The following is a 21,745-nucleotide window of genomic DNA, read 5'->3' on the forward strand; positions in this document are numbered from 1 at the left end:
TCAATCTCCTACAACTATTGCTTTTCTATTCTCCCCCCTTCCCTTCTGAGCCCCAGAGCCAGACTCCGTGCCAGAGACCTGACCGCTAGGGCCTTCCCCCGGTAGGTCATCCCCCCCAACAGCATCCAAAATGGTATACTTGTTTTGAAGGGGAACGGCCACGAGGGATCCCTGCACTGTCTGCCTGTTTGTTTTTTCCCCCTGACTGTAACCCAGCTATTCTTGTCCTGTACCTTGGGTGTGGTTACCTCCCTGTAACTCTTCTCAATCACCCCCTCTGCCTCCCGGATGATCCGAAGTTCATCCAGCTTCAGCTCCAGTTCCCTAACACGGTCTTTGAGGAGCTGAAGTTGGGTGCACTTCCCGCAGGTATAGTCAGTGGGGACACCGGTGGTATCCCTCACCACCCACATCCTACAGGAGGAGCATGTAACTGGCCTAGCCTCCATCCCCTCTTACCTTAAAGAATATAGCTGCTGTGTGGACTAACTAGATCTCCGCCCTCCGACTCTGCTCCCAGTCAGCTACACTTCCTGTAAACTCCTGGCTCTCTTCGCACTCTTTGCGGAAATGTCGGAAACAAAATGAAAGGAGCACCTTACTCCCTCCTCACCTAACTCCCTCGGTCACCAAACTCTCACTATCGCACTCAAAAAGCACCAAATTCAGCACTCAGTGCAAACTGAGTCTCCTCTTAACCTTCTTCTCTCCAACGAAAACAACCTCAAGTCCATCAGCCTTTCCTCATAAGATTTTCCCTCCATACCAGGCAACATCCTGGTAAATCTCCTCTGCACCCGCTCCAAAGACTCCACGTCCTTCCTATAATGCGGTGACCAGAACTGTACGCAATACTCCAAATGCGGCCGTACCAGAGTTCTGTACAGCTGCAACATGACCTCCTGACTCCGGAACTCAATCCCTCTACCAATAAAGGCCAACACTCCATAGGCCTTCTTCACAACCCTATCAACCTGGGTGGCAACTTTCAGGGATCTATGTACATGGACACCGAGATCCCTCTGCTCATCCACACTTCCAAGAACTTTACCATTAGGCAAATATTCCGCATTCCTGTTATTCCTTCCAAAGTGAATCACCTCACACTTCTCTACATTAAACTCCATTTGCCACCTCTCAGCCCAGCTCTGCAGCTTATCTATATCCCTCTGTAACCTGCTACATCCTTCCACACTATCGACAACACCACCGACTTTAGTATCGTCTGCAAATTTACTCACCCACCCTTCTGCGCCTTCCTCTAGGTCATTGATAAAAATGACAAACAGCAACGGCCCCAGAACAGATCCTTGTGGTACTCCACTTGTAACTGAACTCCATTCTGAACATTTCCCACCAACCACCACCCTCTGTCTTCTTTCAGCTAGCCAATTTCTGATCCACATCTCTAAATCACCCTCAATCCCCAGCCTCCGTATTTTCTGCAATAGCCTACCGTGGGGAACCTTATCAAATGCTTTGCTGAAATCCATATACACCACATCAACTGCTCTACCCTCGTCTACCTGTTCAGTCACCTTCTCAAAGAACTTGATAAGGTTTGTGAGGCATGACCTACCCTTCACAAAGCCATGCTGACTATCCCTGATCATATTATTCCTATCTAGATGATTATAAATCTTGTCTCTTATAATCCCCTCCAAGACTTTACCCACTACAGACGTGAGGCTCACCGATCTATAGTTGCCGGGGTTGTCTCTGCTCCCCTTTTTGAACAAAGGGACCACATTTGCTATCCTCCAGTCCTCTGGCACGATTCCTGTAGCCAATGATGACATAAAAATCAAAGCCAAAGGTCCAGCAATCTCTTCCCTGGCCTCCCAGAGAATCCTAGGATAAATCCCATCAGGACCCGGGGACTTATCTATTTTCAGCCTGTCCAGAATTGCCAACACCTCTTCCCTACGTACCTCAATGCCATCTATTCTATTAGCCTGGGGCTCAGCATTCTCCTCCACAACATTATCTTTTTCCTGAGTGAATACTGACGAAAAATATTCATTTAGTATCTCGCCTATCTCTTCAGACTCCACACACAACTTCCCATCCCTGTCCTTGACTGGTCCTACTCTTTCCCTAGTCATTCGCTTATTCCTGACATACCTATAGAAAGCTTTTGGGTTTTCCTTGATCCTACCTGCCAAATACTTCTCATGTCCCCTCCTTGCTCGTCTTAGCTCTCTCTTTAGATCTTTCCTCGCTACCTTGTAACTATCCATCGCCCCAACTGAAACTTCACACCTCATCTTCACATAGGCCCCCTTCTTCCTCTTAACAAGAGATTCCACTTCTTTGGAAACCACGGTTCCCTCGCTCGACGCATTCCTCCCTGCCTGACCGGTACATACTTATCAAGAACACGCAGTAGCTGATCCTTGAACAAGCTCCACTTATCCAGTGTGCCCAACACTTGCAGCCTACTTCTCCACCTTATCCCCCCCAAGTCACGTCTAATGGCATCATAATTGCCCTTCCCCCAGCTATAACTCTTGCCCTGCGGTGTATACTTATCCCTTTCCATCATTAACGTAAACGTCACCGAATTGTGGTCACTGTCCCCAAAGTGCTCTCCTACCTCCAAATCCAACACCTGGCCTGGTTCATTACCCAAAACCAAATCCAACGTGGCCTCGCCTCTTGTTGGCCTGTCAACATATTGTGTCAGGAAACCCTCCTGCACACACTGTACAAAAACGACCCATCTAATGTACTCGAACTATATCTTTTCCAGTCAATATTTGGAAAGTTAAAGTCTCCCATAATAACTGCCCTGTTACTTTCGCTCTTATCCAGGATCATCCTCGCCATCCTTTCCTCTACATCCCTAGAACTATTTGGAGGCCTATAGAAGACTCCCAACAGTGTGACCTCTCCTTTCATGTTTCTAACCTCAGCCCATACTACCTCGGAAGATGAGTCCCCATCTAGCATCCTCTCAGCCACCGTAATACTGCTCTTGACTAGCAGCGCCACACCTCCCCCTCTTTTGCCTCCTTCTCTGAGCTTACTAAAACACCTAAACCCCGGAACCTGCAACATCCATTCCTGTCCCTGCTCTATCCATGTCTCCGAAATGGCCACAACATCGAAGTCCCAGGTACCAGCCCATGCTGCCAGTTCCCCTACCTTATTTCGTATACTCCTGGCATTGAAGTAGACACACTTCAAACCACCTACCTGAACACTGGCCCTTTCCTGCGACGTCAAATCTGAGCTCCTGACCTCTATACTCTCATTCTCCCTTACCCTAAAACTACAATCCAGGTTCCCATGCCCCTGCTGCATTAGTTTAAACCCCCCCAAAGAGCACTAACAAATCTCCCCCCCAGGATATTTGTGCCCCTCAGGTTCAGATGTAGACCATCCTGTCTGTAGAGGTCCCACCTTCCCCAGAAAGAGCCCCAGTTATCCAGAAATCTGAATCCCTCCCGCCTGCACCATCCCTGTAGCCACGTGTTTAATTGCTCTCTCTCCCTATTCCTCATCTCACTATCACGTGGCACGGGCAACAACCCAGAGATAACAACTCTGTTTGTTCTAGTTCTGAGCTTCCATCCTAGCTCCCTGAAAGCCTGCCTGACATCTTTGTCCCCTTTCCTACCTATGTCGTTAGTGCCAATGTGGACCACGACTTGGGGCTGCTCCCCCTCCCACCTAAGGACCCGGAAAACACGATCCGAGACATCACGTACCCTTGCACCTGGGAGGCAACATACCAAACGTCAGTCTCTCACGCTCCCACAAAATCTCCTATCTGTGCCCCTGACTATCGAGTCCCCAATTACTAATGCTCTTCTCCTCTCCCCCCTTCCCTTCTGAGCAACAGGGACAGACTCCGTGCCAGAGGCCCGTACCCCATGGCTTACCCCTGGTAAGTCCCCCCCCCCCCCCCCCCCCCCCCCAAGTATCCAAAGCAGTATACTTGTTTCTCAGGGGAACGACCGCAGGGGATCCCTGCACTGACTGCTTCTTCCCAGTCCCTCTTACAGTTACCCAAATTGCTGTCCTTCCTCTGGTTAGATCACCCCACCTCTCCTCCCCTGCTCGAAATTGTTTTGAACTATGCCTTACAGGGGCAGCACAGTAGCACAGTGGATAGCATTGTGGCTTCACAGTGCCAGGTTCGATTCCCCGCAGGGTCACTGTCTGTGCGGAGTCTGCACGTTCTCCCCATGTCTGCGTGGGTTTCCTCCGGGTGCTCCAGTTTCCTCCTACAGTCCAAAGACGTGCAGGTTAAGTGGATTGGCCATGCTAAATTGCCCTTAGTGTCCAAAAAGGTTAGGAGCGGTTATTGGGTTACGGGGATAGGTTGGGAGTGAGGGCTTAAGTGGGTTGGTGCAGACTTGATGGGCCGAATGACCTCCTTCTGCACTGTATGTTCTATATTCTACAGGGTTTGAGGAGAGCAGTGGTCTTCAAACTTTTTTAAAAATTCTTATTCCGTTCTTAAAGTTACAATGCCGATACGCAGTGGACAGGGCAAGTCCTTAATCCATCTCCTCGCTTGCTCCAAAAACCAATTCAAATTAAAGCTGAATCCAATTCATGGTCTCTACAAGAGAGACACATAAGATTCAAGCTGACAAGAAAAGGCATTGCACCTCATCTTGGTCTGATCTGACGCTTGGCTGAAAGGCCAGGAAGCGATGTTCTTCAAACATTTTCCAGAAAAATCCTTCCACTTGTTCAGGATCCCTTTCCGAGAAATCTTTACATGCACCTTCCTGCCTCGCTTCTATAATTTCAATTCACATTTGTATGAAAAACCTAAACAAAGCCATTCTAGCTTAATTAGTATTGGAAATCACCCACACCAGTCTTTAAAAGGGACAACCAGTATCTAAAAGGTTTAAGGATTTCATGCAAACGACATCAATTAATTTGGTTTTAAGCAACTGCCTTTCTTTTAATGGGATTTTAAAAAATGTTTACACCCAATCGCACGGACTGATCTACAGCAACACAAAACATGCTTAGTATTGTAGCTCTGGTTCATTAGGAATGATTGGTTTGAATGAAACTGTACAATAAATGGCCAAAAGGAAAAGCCTGAATTTAATATAAATTGCAATAACTCAAATACGAGTGTCTGAACACTGATTTCCCCTGCAGCAGTTACAAAAGAGATCAATACTGTAAGCTATGTAATACCTTGAAAATACATTCTGTTAATAAAAGCACACCAGGCCACTGTGTACATTTAACAGTATCATTTCTATCTCCAAGACCTGTGAAATTAGGAAACTGCAGCGCTGCAGCCCAAATATCTAATTCTTAAGAGGAGTCTTTAGCACTAATTCAGTGGCCTTGACATGTCCTGGTGTGTAATGTTAAGTCTGGCATCAGCATCACCGCACTGTGTGGTGCTGTAAATGAAATGATATCCATCTCAGACCTGTGCAACCACTCACTAAATTCTATTGACAGGAACAGCAGGATTTTATTACTTGAAAAATTCAAGCTTCTTCTTTCCTCGTGGCAAAAAAGGCTAGAAGATTAATTAACCCTCTGAGCACTGCAGAACATAACTTTTTGGTCAGGACATGAAATAGTTGTCATTTATATTGCACCTATATTTTGTGTGGTTTGGTTGTGGAATGATGAAAGTGTAATAGGAAGGAGCCAGCCACTGATTTAAGTGACCGGTTGATCGGTGTATGGTGACATTGGTTGAGCGACAAATGATCAGAAGAATACCACTGTTGCTTTTTTAAATGGCGTCCCTTCTCAAACCCGCCTGAATAAGCAGATGGGAATTTGGTTTAACCAAGTCTGCACCTCCAACAATGCAGCATTCCTTAGTACGTACACTGAAATGCCACTACAGATTATTTCACAACCTCAAAGTTTGGAGGCACCACTAAATTCTAAAAACAAACATAGTAAACATTAAGAAGCATCGCAATAGACTTCAGGTAGGCATGGCCATAGACATAAAGTAGGCAAAATTTAACAAAAAGGTGTGAAGCGATTCAATTTGATACGAAGAATGAGGAACGACATAGGCTGGGATTCTCCCTTCTGGAGTCTAAGTCCCCACGCTGGCGGGAAAACACCGGTGCCAAAGGTATGGCGCAGGTTTGTGCATGCGCCGAAGGGCCGGTGGGATCTCGCGCATGCGCAGCACGGCCGGCGTGATTCCACGCATATGCAGACCGGCCTGCGTATTTTGGCACATGCATGGTGGGGGTCTCTTCTCCGTGCCAGCCATGGCGGAGCCCTACAGGGGCCGGCGTGGAAGAAAGAAATTCCCACACGGAACAAGCCCGTCCCGCAGATCTGTGGGCCCCGATCGCGGGTCAGGCCCCCCCCCGAGGACCGCCCACGCATACTCACCTGCCAGGTCCCGCCGGTGCGCGTTGAGTGATTCATGCCGGCGGGACTGGCCAAAAATGGACGGTCGCTCAGCCCATTGGGGCCCGGAGAATCGCCAGTGGGCCCGCTGCCAAAGGCCCCCGACCGACCTGGCGGGAATCCCGCCCCCGCCTCCCCATTATTTACTAAATGGCACATTGTTAAAGGGAGTGCAAGAAGAGAGAGCCATGCACAGGGAACAGACACACAAGTCTATGAAGGTGGCAGAATAAGTTGAGAAGACTGTAACCAGATATACATGTTGCTGGACTTTATCGATAGAGGCACAGAGGACAAAGAAAGGATGTTATGCTGAACCTTTAAGTCCCAGCTGGAATACGGTGTTAATTTCTGGGGCACCACGCTAACCTTAGAGACAGTGCATAGGAGATTTACTAGGGTGGCACAGGATAAAAGACTTGGTCAAGTGGTGTGACCAGATAAACTGGGTTTGTTCTCCATAAAGTTGAGAAAGTTACAGGGAGATTTGATATACTTATTCAACATTATGAAGGGTGCTGATAGCATTAATTGGCAGGATGATCAGTAGAATCATAGGATTCCTACAGTGCCGAAGGAGACCATTCGGCCCATCGAGTCTGCACCGATCCACTCCGCCCTATACACGTTATATCGGATGTAACCTAACCTGCACATCTCTGGACAGTAAGGAGCAATTGATTGTGGCCAATCCACCTAACCTGCACATCTTTGGACTGTCGGAGGAAACCCACGCAGACATGAGGAGAACATGCAAACTCCACACAGTCACCCAAGGCCGGATTTGAACCCAAGTCCCTGGCGCTGTGAGGCAGCAGTTCTAACCACTGTGCCGCCGTGCTGCCTGAGACAAGTTTGGTAATTGCAAAAGAGCCAGAGGTGACATAAGGATGGTCTGTTTTTTAAATGTGTTGTTATGATTTGGAATGCACTTTCTAAAAGGGTGGTGAATGTAGATCCCATAGCAATTTTCAAAGGGAATTAAATAAGTACATGAAGAGGAAAACTGTGCAGGACTAGAAGGAAATAGCAGGGAATTGGGATAAATTGGATAGCACTTTCAAAGAAAGGCCAAGTGGCCTCATTTGATGCTGTATTAGTGTAGATTTGCCAGAATACAACAACAAACAACAAAGAACAAAGAAAAGTACAGCACAGATACAGGCCCTTCGGCCCTCCAAGCCTGCACCGACAATACCTTGGAATTAGTAGCAAAAGAAAAACAGTGTACATAACTGTTGGATAATGCATCAAAACTAAATGATAAACCTCCAATTTGATAAAGAGATGTAGGGTGCGATTCACAGAAAATTTCAAAGTCCGGTTTTGGGCGGCTGCGGTGCCAAGACTGACACGGTTATTCAATGGCACTTAGTTACTTTTTGGGCCCTCAGAGTGTTTCTCCCCTTCGAGGTCATGCTTGGAAAGATTTACTGCACTGGGTAGCTGAGCTCAGCACAAATCGGGGCTCCATTTTGAAAAGCTGCCCGATCTCTACATCCAACCTGGCATTGCCAGAGTGCTGTGGTGGCAGTGCCAAGGTGCCCAGGTGCCAGGGGAGTGGCTCATTTGAATATTATCTGGATAACGCCCAGCGAGGGCGAGGTCCAGATTGCGCCGGCGAGGTTTTGCGCCTGGTGCAGAGTCCGATTTTGGGCTCTCCTGTGATTCACCCCATGTGCCCAGACCACAAATACTGATTATGTAAAACAATTATGGCTCAACTTCTTGATCTACTGGACCCGGACACTCGGCAGGTCCGGACGTGGGGGTGGAACGCGCTCCCGGCGACTGAGCGCAATTTCAGGCTGGCCAGTCAATTAACAGTCAGCCAGTGTGAAATGTATTCTGTGAAAGACTAAGCTCTGCTGGGGAAGGTGGGAAGAGGGAGAGCGCCAAAAAAAGGAAGCACGCAGATTGGTGCTTCCAATATGCTCCCTCGTGGGGACAGCTGCTGCGGAGTAGTCTCAGGGAGTTGCTCACCTGTGAGAAATAAATATAAATGGAAAAACTATGCCGCGAGGGCCTACGCAGCACATCATATACAGACCTCAGTCCCCAGACACATGTGTTAATTTGATTTGAGCCCTGACCTTTCGTCTCGACCTGGATTTTGCAGCTTAAACGTAAAGATTGCCTTTCCGATTGGCCCACCCACCAACATTAAAGGCAAACGGGCAACATGGAACTTTGGTTAACTGGTTGTTTAATTAAATTAAATTGGCTTCTTGCTTGTCCACAGGCATGCCTCAGATTCTCACGTGCCCCTGAAAACTGAAATCTCTCGTCAGCCTGGGGCGGGCGCGCACCCGAATATTGTACATAAAATCTGACCTATGTATTGACTTTCAAAAAAGTTGTCTCAATGCATCATGGTAAGCACAGCTGAAAGTAACCATTCCCACACTAATAGAACCGGGAACACTTCAAAAGAAAATACTGAATGTAGTACTTACTTGTTAAACACTCGTTTCTCGAGCCGTGATCGAGATGTATTACTCTGCTGTTTCAAATCAGTGAGATTTGGATACTTTTTCTTCTTTCCTTTTCCCTTTTTACTTTTTTGGTTACATTTTGAAGAACCAAGGTCTACACCTGTGGCAGCTTCTATCTCACGCATCAATTCTGGATCCCGCCAGTCTGTAAGGAAAGAAAATCCATGAATTTCCTACAACATTGAGAGTATCAGTTATGCGGTTATGCCTTTTCTAACCTTCTTAATCCACATTGTTTCGACTTCCTTTATTCCAATATCTTCAAGCTTTGATTTAAGATCTACGCAAGCATTTGTCCTCAGGAGATGAGCAGCGAACTTTGGCTGGTAATTGCTTTTACAAACAGGAGTCATTGACCAGGACTTTCTGTTGGCAGTCCGCCTCGCTAAGGCCCTACACTCGATGCCAGCGAGGACGGAGGATTTGGCACCCAGCCAAATCTCCACTCACTGCAGCAGGATCGGAGAATCCCACCCATTAGATTCCTTTTGAATGTCACACATTTTAAAATGGTGGAGCATTGTTAGGAGTTTAAAATATCAAGTAAATTTCTTTTACAAAAGATAACAAAGCTCATAAACTATTATTATAAGATTCTGATTTATTGTCAGTACATGTCTTTTCTCTTAATTCACCAAATAGATAAAATAATAGAAAGATCACACATTTAATTTAAAAAATTTTCAGAGAACCCAACTCTTTTTTTCCCCCCAATTAAGGGGCAATTTAGCGTGGCCAATCCACCTAGCCTGCACATCTTTAGGTTCTGGGGGTGAGACCCACGTAAACACGGGGAGAATGTGCAAACTCCACACAGACAGTGACCTGGGACCAGGATCGAACCTGCGTCCTCAGCACCGTGGGGCAGCAGTGCTAATCTTTGCGCCACTGTGCTGCCCTAGAAAGATCCCACATCTAAGATCTAAGCTAATTATCTGTAAATGACTTCTTCTTGAATTAAATTTCCTATCACCGTTGGAGGCTGAAAGAAGCCTGGCATCAGTATCACCTCCAAAACACATCTGACTCGTAAATATGTTGCCGTTCCTTGTTCGTAGGAATCCTGGAACTCCCTATATAAGCACTGTGAGAATACCTTCATCATGTGGACTGCAGAGGTTCTAGGTGACTCACCATCATCGTTTCATAGAATCATAGAATTTAGTGCAGAAGGAGGCCATTCAGCCCATCAAGTCTGCACCGGCCCTTGGAAAGAGCGCCCTACTTAAGCCCCACGCCTCCACTCTAGCTCCCTTTATCGCCGTAACCCCACTCAACCTTTTTGGACACTAAGGGCAATCCAGAATGGCCAATCCACCTAACCTGCACATCTTTGGACTGTGGGAGGGAACCGGAGCACCCGGAGGAAACCCATGCACACATGGGGAGAACATGCAGACTCCACACAGACAGTGACCCAAGCCGGGAATCGAACCTGGGACCCTCGAGCTGTGAAGTAACTGTGCTAACCACTATGCGACCGTGCTGGTACAGAGTCAGAGACAATTAGGAATGGGCGATAAATGCTGACCTTGTTGTGACACCCATAACTCGAGAATAATTCAGAAGAATAATCTAATTTTACTTGAAAATTTAAACGTATTTTCATTTCTCTGGCAGTTTCAAAATCACCAAGTCCTAACTTACCCCTGCCTCCCCACCTTCAGATTTTTTTTTTTTTTTTTAAAAAGGGAGGGAATTACAGACCAGTTAAGCTATCAATAGTAGGAAAAGTGCTCGAGTCCATTATAAAGGGTGTGATAACAGGACACTTGGAAAATATCAACAGGATTAGGCAAAGCCAACGCAGATTTATGAAAGGGAAATTATATTTGACAAACCTACTGGAGATTTTAGAAAGCATAACTAGCAGGATAGATAAGAGTGAATGACTGGATGTGGTGCATTTGGATTTTCAGAAAGCTTTTGATAAAGTCCCACATAAGAGGTGAGCTTGCAAATTAAAGCTCATGGGATTTGGAGTAATATATTGGTATGTATTGAGAATTGGTTAGCAGACAGAAAACAGAGAGTAGGAATAAATGGATCTTTCTTGAAGCCACAGGCAGCGACTAATGGAGTCCCTCAGAGATTGGTGCTTGGGCCCATTATTTACAACATGCATAATGATTTGGATGAGGGAACCAAAGGTATATTTTCAAGTTTTCTGAGGACGCAAAACTTGATGGAAATGTGAGTGGTGGAGGAGGGTGTTAAGAGGCTTCAAGCTGATTTAGACAAATTGAATGAGTGGGTAAATATATTGCAGATGCAGTATAATTTAGATAAATGTGAAGTTATCCACTTCTGATAGAGAGACAGAATGGGAGTATTATTCAAATGGTGATAGATTGGGAAATGTTGATTGCACAAAGGGATTTGGGTGCCCTGGTGCACCAGTCACTGAAAGCAAACATACAGGTACAGCAAACAGTTAGGAAGGCAAATGGTATGTTGGCCTTCATTGAGAGGACTTGGGTACAGGAGCAATGATGCCTTACTGCTTTGTAGGATCTCGGTGAGACCACACCTGGAGTATTGTGTGCAGATTTAGTCTCCTTATCGAAGAAAGGATATACTTGCCATATAGGGAGTGCAGGAAAAGTTCACCAGACTGATTCCCGAGATGGAAGGATTGTTGTACGAGGGGAAATTGGACCAACTGGGTCGGTATTCACTGGAATTTAGAAGAATGAGAGAGGATCTAATTGAAATGAATAAAGTTTTGACAAGACTGGGCACAGAGTTGATGTTTGTTCTGGCGGGGTGGGGTCTAGGACAGGGGGGTCACAGTCTCAGGATACAGGGTAGGCCATTTAGGACTGAGGTGAGGAGAAACATTTTCACTCAGGATAGTAAACCTGTGGAATTCTCTACAACAGAAGGCTGTGGAGACAAAGCACTGAATATATTTAAGAAGGAAATAGATCGATTCTAGACTCTAAAGGTGTCATGGAGTAGGGGAAAGAGTGTGGGAGTATGATGTTGAGGTAGAGGATCAACCATGATCACACTGAATGGCGGAGTAGGCTTGAAGGGCCACATGGCATACTCCTACTCCTCCTATTTTCTATGTTTGCATACAGGAAAAAGTTACCTATAAAAAGTCACCTGGAGTTTGAGTAATACTCTACTCAAATCCAAGACATACAAATTGAACCAGGTTTACAGGATTTTTTAAAGTCTGATTATTGTTCTCCCCATGTGTATCTAACTGGGTGATAGAGAGGAGTTACAGGGAGGTAGCCACACCCAGGGTACAGGACAAGAGTAGCTGGGTTACAGTCAGGGGAAGGAAAACGAACGGACAGACAGTGCGGGGATCCCTCATGGCCGTTCCCCTTCAAAACAAGTATACCATTTTGGATGCTGTTGCGGGGGATGACCTACCGGGGGGAAGGCCCTAGCGGCCAAGACTCTGGCACTGAGTCTGGCTCTGTGGCTCAGAAGAGAAGGGGGGAGAATAGAAAAGCAATAGTGATAGGAGACTCAATGGTTAGGGGAATGGATAGGAGATTCTGTGGTCGCGAGCGAGACTCCCAAAAGGTATGTTGCCTCCCGGGTGCCAGGGCCAGGGATGTCTCGGATTGAGTCTACAGGATTCTTAAGGGGGAGTGGGAGCAACCAGAAGAAGCACATAGGCACCAACTACATAGCTAAGAAAAGGGATGAGGATCTAAAAAGTGATTTTAGGGAGTTAAGTTGGAAGCTAAAGAGCAGGACAAGCAGAGTAGTGATCTCAGGATTGCTACCGGTGCCACATGCAAGTGAGGCAAGGAACAGAGAGCGAGTGCAGCTGAACACGTGGCTACAGAGCTGGTGCAGGAGGGAAGGCTTCAGATATGTGGATCATTGGGATATCTTCTGGTGAAGGTGGGACCTGTACATGAAGGACGGATTGCACCTAAACTGGAGGGGCACCAATATCCTGGGTGGGAGGTTTGCTAGAGCACTTCAGGAGGGTTTAAACTAGTTTGGCAGGGGGATGGGAACCAGAGTTACGGATCAGAGGATAGGGTAGCTGTTGAACAGGCAGAAATAGTATGCAGCAAGTCTGTGAGGAAGGAAAGACAGTTGATAGGACAAAGTTGCACTCAGTGGAATGGGTTAAAGTGTGTCTGTTTCAATGCAAGGAGTGTCAGGAATAAGGGAGATGAACTTAGAGCATGGATCAGTACTACGATGTTGTGGCCATTACGGAGACATGGATTTCACAGGGGCAGGAATGGTTGTTAAATGTTCCGGAGTTTAGATGTTTTCAGAAGACTAGGGAGGGAGGTAAAAGAGGCGGGGGAGTGGCACTGTTAATTAGAGAGTGCATCACAGCTGCAGAAAAGGAGGTAGTTGAGGAGGGTTTGTCGACTGAGTCAGTGTGGGTGGAAGTTAGAAACAAGAAAGCAGCAGTTACTTTATTGAGAGTTTTCTATAGACCCCCCAATAGCAGCAGAGAGATAGAGGAACCGATTGGGCGGCAGATCTTGGAAAGTTCAGAAGTAACAGAGTTGTTGTCATGGGTGACTTCAACTTCCCTAATATTGACTGGAACCTCCTTAGTGCAAATGGTTTGGCTGGAGCAGATTTTGTCAGGTGTGTACAGGAAGGATTTCTGACTCAATGTGTAGATAGGCTGACTAGGGGAGAGGCCATATTGGACTTGGTGCTCGGCAACGAACCAGGCCAGGTGTCAGATGTCTCAGTGGGAGAGCATTTCGGTGACAGTGACCACAACTCCTTGACCTTTACCATAGTCATGGAGAGGGATAGGAACACACAGTATGGGAAGGTATTTAATTGGTGGAGAAGAAATTATACTGCTATTAGACAGGAGCTGAGGAGCATAACGTGGGAACAATTGTTCTTGGGGAAATGCACAACAGTAATGTGGGGATTGTTTAAGGAGCACATGCTGCGAGTGCTGAATTGTTTTGTCCCACTGAGACGAGGAAGGAATGGGAAGGTGAAGGAGCCTTGGATGACAAGAGAAGTAGAGCTTCGAGTCAAGAGGAAGAAGGAAGCTTACGTAAGGTTGAGGAAGCAAGGATCTGACTCGGCTCTAAAGTCTTACAAGGTAGTCAGGAAGGAACTCAAAAATGGACTGAGGAAAGCTAGAAGAGAGCATTGAAAAGCCCTGGCGGGAAGGATTAGGGAAAACCCCAAGGCGTTCTACACTTATGTGAGAAATAAGAGGATGATCAGAGTGAGAGTAGGGACGATCAGGGATAGTGGAGGGAACGTGCCTAGAGTCTGAGGAGATGGGGGAGGCCCTAAATGAATACTTTGCTTCAGTATTCACTAGAGAGAGAGACCTTGTTGCTCATGAGAACAGTGTGAACTAGGTTAATAGACTCGAACAGGTTGATATTAAGGAGGAGGATGTGCTGGAAATTTTGAAAAGCATCAGGATAGATAAGTCCCCTGGGCCTGACAGGATATACCCAAGGTTACTACGGGAAGCGAGGGAGGAAATTGCTGCGCCATTGGCGATGATCTTTGCGTCCTGACTCTCCACTGGAGTAGTACCCGATGATTGGAGGGAGGCGAATGTTGTTCCCCTGTTCAAGAAAGGGAATAGGGAAATCCCTGGGAATTACAGACTCATCAGTCTTATGTCTGTGGTGGGAAAATATTGGAAAGGATTCTGAGAGATAGGATTTATGATTATTTAGAAAAACATAGTTTGATTAAAGATAGTCAGCATGGCTTTGTGAGGGGCAGGTCATGCCTCACAAGCCTCATTGAATTCTTTGAGGATGTGACGAGAGACATTGATGAAGGTCGGGCAGTGGATGTGGTGTATATGGATATCAGTAAGGCATTTGATAAGGTTCCCCGTGGTAGGCTCATTCAGAAAGTTAGGGGGCATGGGATACAGGGAAATTTGGCTGTCTAGATACAGAATTGGCTGGCCGAAAGAAGACAGCGAGTGGTAGTGGATGGTAACTATTCCGCCTGGAGATCGGTGACCAGTGGTGTCCCACAAGGAATCTGTTCTGGGACCTCCGCTCTTTGTGGGTTTTATAAATGACTTGGATGAGGAAGTGGAAGGGTGGGTTAGTAAGTTTGCCAATGACACCAAGGTTGGGGCAGTTGTAGATAGTGTTGAGGGTTGTTGCAGGTTACAGCAGGACATTGACAGGATGTAGAGCTGGGCTGAGAAGTGGCAGATGGAGTTCAACCTTAATAAATGTGAAGTGATTCATTTTGGAAGGCTGAATTTGAATGCTGAATACAGGGTTAAAGGCAGGATTATTGGAAGTGTGGAGGAACAGAGGGATCTTGGGATCCACGTACATAGATCCCTCAAAGTTGCCACCCAGGTTGATAGGGTTGTTAAGAAGGCGTATGGTGTGTTGGCTTTCATTAACAGGGGGATTGAGTTTAAGAGCCGTGAGATTTTGCTGCAGCATTATAAAACTCTAGTTAGACCACACTTGGAATACTGTGTCCAGTTCTGGTCGCTTCATTATAGGAAGGATATGGATGCTTTGGAGAGGGTACAAAGGAGATTTACCAGGATGCTGCCTGGACTGGAGGGCATGTCTTATGAAGAAAGGTTGAGGGAGCTAAGGCTTTTCTCACTGGAGCGAAGAAGGCAGAGAGGTGACTTGATAGAGGTGTACAAGGTGATGAGAGGCATGGATAGAGTGGATAGCCAGAGACTTTTCCCCAGGGTGGAAATGGCTGTCACGAGGGGACATAATTTTAAGGTGATTGGAGGAAGGTATAGGGGAGATGTCAGAGGTAGGTTCTTTACACAGAGAGTGGTGGGTGTGTGGAATGCACTGCCAGCAGAGGTGGTGGAGTCAGAGTTATTAGGGACATTTAAGCGACTCTTAGACACATGGACAGCAGTAAATTGAAGGGGTGTAGGTTAGGTTGATCTTAGATTAGGATAAATGGCCGGCACAATATCATGGGCTGAATGGCCTGTACTGTGCTGTACTGTTCTATGTTCTAAAACTTCATAGAATCATAGAGCCTACAGAGCAGAAGGAGGCCATTCGGCTCATCGAGTCTGCACCGGCCCTCGGAAAGCGCACCTTACTTAAGCCCACGCCACCACCCTATCCCCGTAACCCAGTAATGCCACCTAACCCTTTTGGACACTAAGGGCAATTTATCATGGCCAATCCACCTAACCTGCATATCTTTGGACTGAGGAAACCAGAGCACCCGGAGGAAACCCACGCAGACACGGGGAGAATGTGCAGACTCCGCACAGACAGTGACCCAAGCAGGGAATTGAACCTGGGACCCTGGAGCTGTGAAGCAACAGTGTTAACCACTATGCTACAGTGCCACCCAACTGAAAAATCTTGCAGCACTGCATCAAAATGATTTGGTACAGAAATTAGAACTTGTTAAACGGCTTAACATCTACGCTGTAACAAGATGAAAAGAAACACCGAGGGCGGCACGGTGGTGCAGTGGTTAGCACTGCTGCCTACGGCACTGAGGACCCGGGTTCGATCCCAGCTCTGGGTCACTGCATGGAGTTTGCACATTCTCCCCATGTCTGCGTGGGTTTCACCCCCACAATCCAAAGATGTGCAGGTTAAGTGGATTGGCCACACTAAATTGTCCTTTAATTGGGAAAAAGTAATTGGGTACTCTAAATTTATAGAAAAAAAAAGGAACACCGGGTGGGATTCTCCAGCCTCCTGGCCGCGTGTTTCTTGGCAGCATGCCGTTTGCGGCAGCGGGTTCCCTGCTCCCGCTGCTGTCAATTGGAACTTCCATTGAAGCCACCCCATGCTGCCAGGACCAGAGAATCCCGCTGGCATGAAGCAGCAGAAAATTCCAGACACCAGTATTCAAACTTACCTAAAAAAAAACTTTTATCACTATTCATCCCAATATCAACCCTCCAGATTTTCTAGCTAGCACACCACACCATTACACCATCACAATAAACCATGACTTTATGCTGCACATGGTATTATATATTGGCGTACAGTGACTACATGGAGTAATACTTTCGCAACCTATGTCTTCTGCGATATGCGTCTGTCAGTTTCAAGGCATCCTTTGGGATCATAACCTCAACTCTCCCGCACTTCCTGGATCCACAATTAGGTAAGTTTATTTCAAAAACTTGCCTTGTTGATTATGGCCCAAATGACTGGCTTTCCTCAGGTCAAACAAATCTTGTAGTGGGGTCGCAAACATGCATTGAGCTCGTTATTTCCTTGCAAAGAGCTCACTGCTTGCTTTCAGGCATGGGTAACTGCACAAGGATTTTCTGTCCTTTTCCAACATAGTGGATGGCACAATTCCAGCCGGAAATGTGTGCGCATTTCCTTGCTTCCATATTAGATGAATTCGTAGACCTTAATATCTAGGTTCACCATAAAAAAATTCCAGTCAAATCATTTAAAAATAAATTTCAGTGGTCCACAGATCTCCTGCTAGAACCTACAGAAAAAAAGGATGTAAATAGCTATATATATTATTTCCCGGAAGGTTACGCCCATCTTACACAGAGTTACGATGGCAGACTAATAAAAACTAAATCACGACATCTCGCAACCCTAGATTTCAAATAGACACAAAAACAGAATAACAGATATAAGTTTTAGGGAGAAAGGAGTGATGTTATTTTGTTCTTTTTAAAAATCATTCCTCAGAACGATACTGTGATTCACACAGGGTTATATCAGTGTTAAACGTCACCCACAAATGGAGCTGGAGCAAGATAAGGCAGAAGAGAAAGAGAGGCTCATGAAGAAAGTTGATCCAAAAGATTTATTTAATCTTGAGAGAGATTAAATATAAAGTAACACAAGTCAAAAAAATGAAACCATTAATCCATGATTAAGGCCAAAATAAAGCACAGTTAGACACAAGACCTTCCAATAACAACAAGGTGGTACCAGCTTAGAGCTCCATGAATGGGACACTTGTATAAATACGGCAAAAAATACTGGGGCCCAGTCAGTATGAAATGAGCATTTCAACAAAATGAAGGACCAATTTAAAAGCCTTTGAAAAGAAATCAATAGAGTGCCAAGGAAGAACAGTCTTTAGAGCCTTGATGGACCCTAAAGCTCTTCATATAGTGTTGCTGACTATACTGATGGTGAAAAAAATTACACAGTTTGGGGGGAAAAAAATCAATATTGTAGTTAGTAAAGAGACGCTATTTCACATCTGACTGGCCAGCAGCCTGCCTTTCCGTGGTTGGCCTGATACCTGTTTGTTAACAAGTCACTAAAGGCTGAAAGACCAGATATTCTTGAGTACTGACACAAAAAATAGGTACTTAATTTGCTTCTATGTGCGATCCATTGGAAAGGATGAAAGTTACAGATTAGTAGGTCACTGTGCTTTATCATCGATTCATAGTATCAAGGCCTAGTCATCATTATGTGGGGCATATGCGTTACACTTAAGGTTTTATGTAAACACTGCAAACTAGGAAAGAATCAAGTGATTTAGAAAGGATCAGACTACAGGAAGCACTATTGTTCTATGCACTTTTTCTGCTGTCATTCCCAAATAGATTGTAATACTGTTATGTCTATGTTCATTCACTGTGTCAAACAGTATTTGGGATTCAATCTATTTTAAAATGGAACACTGAACACTTCAAACTGCTGAATTCCAAGTGAATTCTAGATTCAAAGCCACCTGGAGGTAGCAGAGCAGCACATTTAACATCACAAATTACACACATGGTCGAGAGCTTGGTTTTAAACGCACACTTGCTTCAAGGTCTTGGATACACATAGCACAAAACTCAAATTATTTGATTGGTGCATTATGATATCCATTAAAATCAAATGTGCACATCAAGACTAAAATAATCAGTCTGGGAACAACAGCAGAAAACTATGCTTTTTGAAATCTGACCCTTGGAAACGCAAAGTATCATTTGAGTTTAAGCGTTTTTCTTGACGTCCATTTACACAAGAGATAGACATAAAGGGACAATGTTATCCAGATAAAATATCTTACAAGACACTTGCAAGCAGGCGTGTAATGTGGATGGGTGAGATAACAGGTACAATGGCATTATTGCATCAATAATTTGTTTTATATTTATAGCACAGATTAAAAGAAAACTGCAAATACTTGAAACCTGAAAAACCTGCACTGAAGGGTCCCAATCGAAGTGTTACTCTACCATTTCAATTTAAAGATGCTGATCAATGTGCAGCATACTTCCAGCTTTTTATGTCTTTATTATTTTTGACAAAAAAGGTAAGATTGAACAATCAAAATCACAAGATGATATTTACAAATCCCCTGTGTTAGAGATCAATTTCCTTCCAATATTTGCCAAAACAGCAGTTCTTCCTGACTATGAGGGTTCAAAAACTCAACCCTCCCAGAAATGATGGTGTCAATGGGCAAAATGCTCCGCCTTGCGCCACCAGCAGCGGAGTTGTCGGTGAGACGGGGAATCCAGCATCGGGGAGAAAACGGAACCGGCGCCTTCTGATGCTCCACTCCGTGCAGCCCCTACCCCTCTCTCTCCCCCCCCCCCCCCCCCCCCACCCCAGGCTGCTGGATCGAGGCTCATGCTCGCGCATCAGCACCTAGCGGGTTGAGTACCATATTCTCTGGGTCGGGAATCACATGGGTGAGAATGACTACAGGTATAGACAGGTGTGGTGGCCCTCACGGTGGGCCAAGGGGGCAACTCCTTAACAGAAGGAGGCCATTCGGCCAATTGGGTCTGCACCAGCCCTTGGAAAGAGCACCCTACCGAGGCCCATTCCCACACCGGTATCCCCGTAGCCCAGTAACCCCACCTAATCTTTTGGACACTAAGGTGCAAGTTAGCATGGGCACTCCACCTAACCTGCACATTTTTGGACTGTGGAAGCAAATCCACGCAGGGACGGGAATGAAGTGCAAACTCCACACAGACCCTACCCGAGGCTGGAATTGAACCCGTGACCCTGGCGCTGAGAGGCAGCAGTGCTGACCACTGTGTCACCATGTCGCCCTATGGAAACTGTTAAATTGGGACAATCAGATAACTGTGCCCAGGCTTTTTACCTGGTGGAGGTTGGACAGGATCCATGGAGAAGGGCAGCTCCAGTGGGAAAAACCTTTGCCTGCTCAGATTTTCCTCAACTGCAACTACAATCCTGGTCCGATGCGGGGAAATGATTTGAACCAATATGAGTGAAGATCTGATGGGAGGCAAGGTGCTAACATGGATTGACGATTGGCTGTCAGGCAGAAGGCAGAGAGTTGTGATAAAAGGTTCTTTTTCGGGATGGCAACCGGTGACGAGTGGTGTCCCGCAGGGTTCAGTGTTGGGGCCACAGCTGTTCTCTTTATATATTAACAATCTAGATGACGGGACTGGGGGCATTCTGGCTAAGTTTGCCAATGATACAAAGATAGGTGGAGGGGCAGGTAGTATTGAGGAAATGGAGTTGAAATCAGCCATGATTGAATGGTGGAGTGGACTCGATGGGCCGAATGGCCTTACTTCAGCTCCTATGTCTTATGGTCTTATGGGACAGGCCTTGAGGACTTGGTGTCAATGGACAAAGAGCAGCTTGAAGGGACTGAACAACCTTGATCCCTGGGTTTGCAGGATCCTTCAAGACTGCTTACGTAGGCCCCTCTCTTGTTGATTCCTCCAAGACTCCATTGCTGACTTTAGAACACTTAGATGTGAAGCCTAATAGGTGGCCCCTACGTTTAGAGGTGGAACTAGTGAAAAAACACAAATGTACTGGATATTGGCCAGAATGTTCTGGTCGTTCCTGCCATAAGCAACCCCCGCCCCCCCCACCACCACGGGTCCTCCAGCAGCAGAGGGCATGAACAATGGGAAACCCCATTGACATCAGCAGGGCTGGAAGATCCCGCCACTGGCCAATGGCAAGCTGCCCCTACCACCACAAACACACCACGTGGCCGGGAGAGGGGGTCCCGCCTACTATCTCTTATCCTTCTGCATCACATTTACTTGCTTGAATACAGAACAGGGTATTCTAACCAACAGGATAAATCATTAAGAAAGTAGTTGGGAAATAGAGACAGAATGAAATTCACCCCAGTAAGTTAATGCTTCTTTTTATCCTCTAATCATTGAAAGCAAAACAACCAACATGTTTTATTTACCTATGTTGCACAATAAATAAATTATGTTTTCAGTTAGTTCTCAAAGATGCATCTTCTGGCTCGGCAAGTGCAATGAAAATGCCAGTCTGATTGCATAGCAGAAATTGTATACATCACAGTTAGCCTGTGGCTGGACTGGGTCACTATCCCTTGCATTTTATACATGGTTACGCAATAATACCTCAATTCTGATTCTTCACAATTTTACTTTAATTTAATGGTACGTCCCAAATAAATATCACCACATGTTTCTTGTTGCTGCTTCAAGATACAGTGCTACACAATAGACCTGCTGTGAACATTAAGATGCATCGCACTAATGGCAATGTACCATAACTGGGAAGTACTAATGATGGAACTTTGAAAAAGACCCGGTGTTAAAGTCTCTGATTTAAAGTCTGAAGTTTTGAGCTGCAGTCACCTTTCCTACAAACGCAACTATTCCCTTCCTGCACAGCGCATCAATGAAAACATAACTCAAGACATATATTCAACAATCCAAGCCGGAATTTACCATATAACGTTAGCACACTGACATTAACCAAAACATCATGCCACCGTACCAGCTTGCGCTTCTTGCTTTCTCTGTTCTTCTTGCTTCAGCCTTTGAATATCTTCTGGATTGACAGGATTTCCTTGCTCATCTCTTGGGATAATCTTTCCATGGAAAGGACACTATACAGCATATAGACACAAAAAGAGATGCAATGAGCATCATGTTGCATACAGTATAAAATAAAGTCAATCTCTTTGAGCACTTACGCTCATCAGGGCCGTTTAAACTC

General features: G+C 45.8%; 1 protein-coding gene across 1 annotated transcript in view; it reads right to left on the reverse strand.

Moving 5' to 3' along the window:
• uvssa (UV-stimulated scaffold protein A) overlaps positions 1-21,745 on the reverse strand; it is a 178,176-nt gene that overhangs the window by 30,117 nt on the left and 126,314 nt on the right. The window contains exons 12-13 of the mRNA XM_072497539.1: positions 21,524-21,635; positions 8,832-9,015 (exon numbers count right to left, since the gene is read on the reverse strand). Of these exons, the coding sequence (XP_072353640.1) occupies positions 8,832-9,015; positions 21,524-21,635 (296 nt within the window). The remainder of the gene's footprint in view (positions 1-8,831; positions 9,016-21,523; positions 21,636-21,745) is intronic.

Source organism: Scyliorhinus torazame, chromosome 3, assembly GCF_047496885.1.
Source record: "Scyliorhinus torazame isolate Kashiwa2021f chromosome 3, sScyTor2.1, whole genome shotgun sequence".
Lineage (NCBI taxonomy): Eukaryota > Metazoa > Chordata > Chondrichthyes > Carcharhiniformes > Scyliorhinidae > Scyliorhinus > Scyliorhinus torazame.